General features: G+C 31.4%; 1 protein-coding gene across 1 annotated transcript in view; it reads right to left on the minus strand.

The window, feature by feature from the left end:
• The window catches only part of LOC105452625, an 8,430-nt gene extending 7,102 nt beyond the window's left edge, over positions 1–1,328 (minus strand). The window contains exons 1-3 of the mRNA XM_011693901.1: positions 1,294–1,328; positions 482–581; positions 305–406 (exon numbers count right to left, since the gene is read on the minus strand). Of these exons, the coding sequence (XP_011692203.1) occupies positions 305–406; positions 482–581; positions 1,294–1,328 (237 nt within the window). The remainder of the gene's footprint in view (positions 1–304; positions 407–481; positions 582–1,293) is intronic.
• Positions 1,329–2,137: the final 809 nt, after the last annotated feature.

Here is a 2,137-nt window from a genome sequence, read left to right on the forward strand (position 1 = left end):
TTGTATTCGTTAAAAAGAACGCTACAACTTTTATCACATTAAAATTGTTACTTTACCGTGCAAAAATTAATCATGTCTTTTCGCTCTTTAACATAGATAATATTTCTAAGTGTCACTGTGCTCAGAATAAAGTTTAGTTAGAGCCGTTTAATTTGATATTATATTTATTAGGTTTATCTCTATTAGTTTACGAAATAAAAAGGGGTGGCCACTTTTACGGGGACACCCTGTATATATATATATATTTTTTTTTTACCTTTTTTATCAGAAACTTTTATTTTTTATATTTTTTCTCACTACTTACGATTTCCTTCAAATCATTAGCTGCCCATGCTGTAATATACATACGTTGCAAAGCAGCCATTATCATAGATAAGAATTGTGGTATCAGGATACGCGATTGTATCTGTTAAGATGTTTTCAATTAAAATGGAAATTTTGAAAATTTATGTAGTTAGATTTACTTACATGTAATACTTACATATAACATAGGAAAACAACCGCTTATTACAGTAAATCCCATTGTGAGTGTCGTTTTAAAAAGCACATGTTGAATAGCTTCTTGCGTTTTCGATATAAACCTGTTCAAACAAATAAATGTAAATCTCTATAAGCAAATAATGCAAATTAATTTTAAAAAATTTTTTAAAATTAATAATACTAATAAGATTTATAAGAATTTATAAAAAGCAAATAAGGAAAATAAGGGCTAGTTAAAATCAACGCGGTACTTGATGCGTGCGAAATCTCATCCTTTTAATTAGTAAAAATTTTCGTTATAATAATTGAACGTTTTGGCTCTATGATTTGTTTTTGGACAACTTTTATTTGTTAAAAACATGTTTTTGATTTTAAAAAATGTAATGTACGGTACTTTTATATACGTATACATATATATTTGACGTAAATATTTTTTTTTTTTAAGAGTTTTTGTTAGGCATGTGCAATTGTCTTGAAATGTGATTGTAATTTTGTCGATGTAATCTGTAGGATCTAAAGTTACAGTATTGTATACAAAATGTGTTAATTTTTTTATGTGTAAATTTTTTGTATTAACAACATTACATTAATGTTGTTCATACAAAATTAAATTTAATCGACCATCGATCATTGTACAAATATGAACACATCAGACATAAAAGCGCGTTGAAACTTCTGAAGATGAATTAAATGATGCATATAGGTGTTATAGTCCAAAGTGTAAGTCTTGCATTTTGGCATAGCAATACATGACAACGAGCTAGCAGAAATGCAAGACTGCAAGACAAGCGCGAACAAATGTCGAACGAACACCTGACTTTGCCATGACCATATACGATCCCGGGCATCGCGGGCCATCGCGCGATGAAATTGAACTCCAAAAATCTTTTATATTCTGCCGCCTAAACGTGCGGCCCAGAGTTCGATTAAAACCGTAATAGCGACAGCACGTACGCGCCCGCGACGACCGACATCAAGTTACACGACCGAGCGCCGGCACGAGATTCGCGCGAATGCGAACGTGACACTTGCCACGAATAAACGTACTTGGGGAACGTAGAATTAAGATAAAATTATAATGAATATATTTGTATCAAAAAGAAATTAAAGTGCAAGTTGATTGTAAAACTGTGTCAAGTGACTGTGTCTCCACTCACACCCTGCGCTCCTCGTCGGTTCCAACTCTTTAGTCAAACGAATCCCGAAATTTTCCTTTATTGCAACGAAAGGTACAACACAGGATTTTGCATAAATCACAATTAGAAGTATTCCGTCTCGTAAGATATAAAAACATTTACTTTTTTACATTTATAATAATTTCTTTAATAAACAAGAGGACTCTCTTACATTACTTTTTTATCAAGAACGAAGTAAGATAGACAAAAGAATAAAATGGATGATCCTTAAACATAGGTTAGTTAAAAATAAATATTAACTTGATCCAATACAACTGATTCAGTGTTATGGAATGTTATCAAACACCTAATATAGAAAGAAATCTTAATTTTTTTCTATCCCGTACCATGCAAATAAATTACATTGTTTTACGGATGTTTGTCGGACGAACAATTGACTGAAATTTGTATTGAATCGGCTACTTTTTTCAACGCTATTTTGGAATCCTCGTTAAAATTAATCAGGGAGAAATGGTTTATAA

Source organism: Wasmannia auropunctata, unplaced genomic scaffold (assembly GCF_000956235.1).
Source record: "Wasmannia auropunctata unplaced genomic scaffold, wasmannia.A_1.0 LD336027.1, whole genome shotgun sequence".
NCBI lineage: Eukaryota > Metazoa > Arthropoda > Insecta > Hymenoptera > Formicidae > Wasmannia > Wasmannia auropunctata.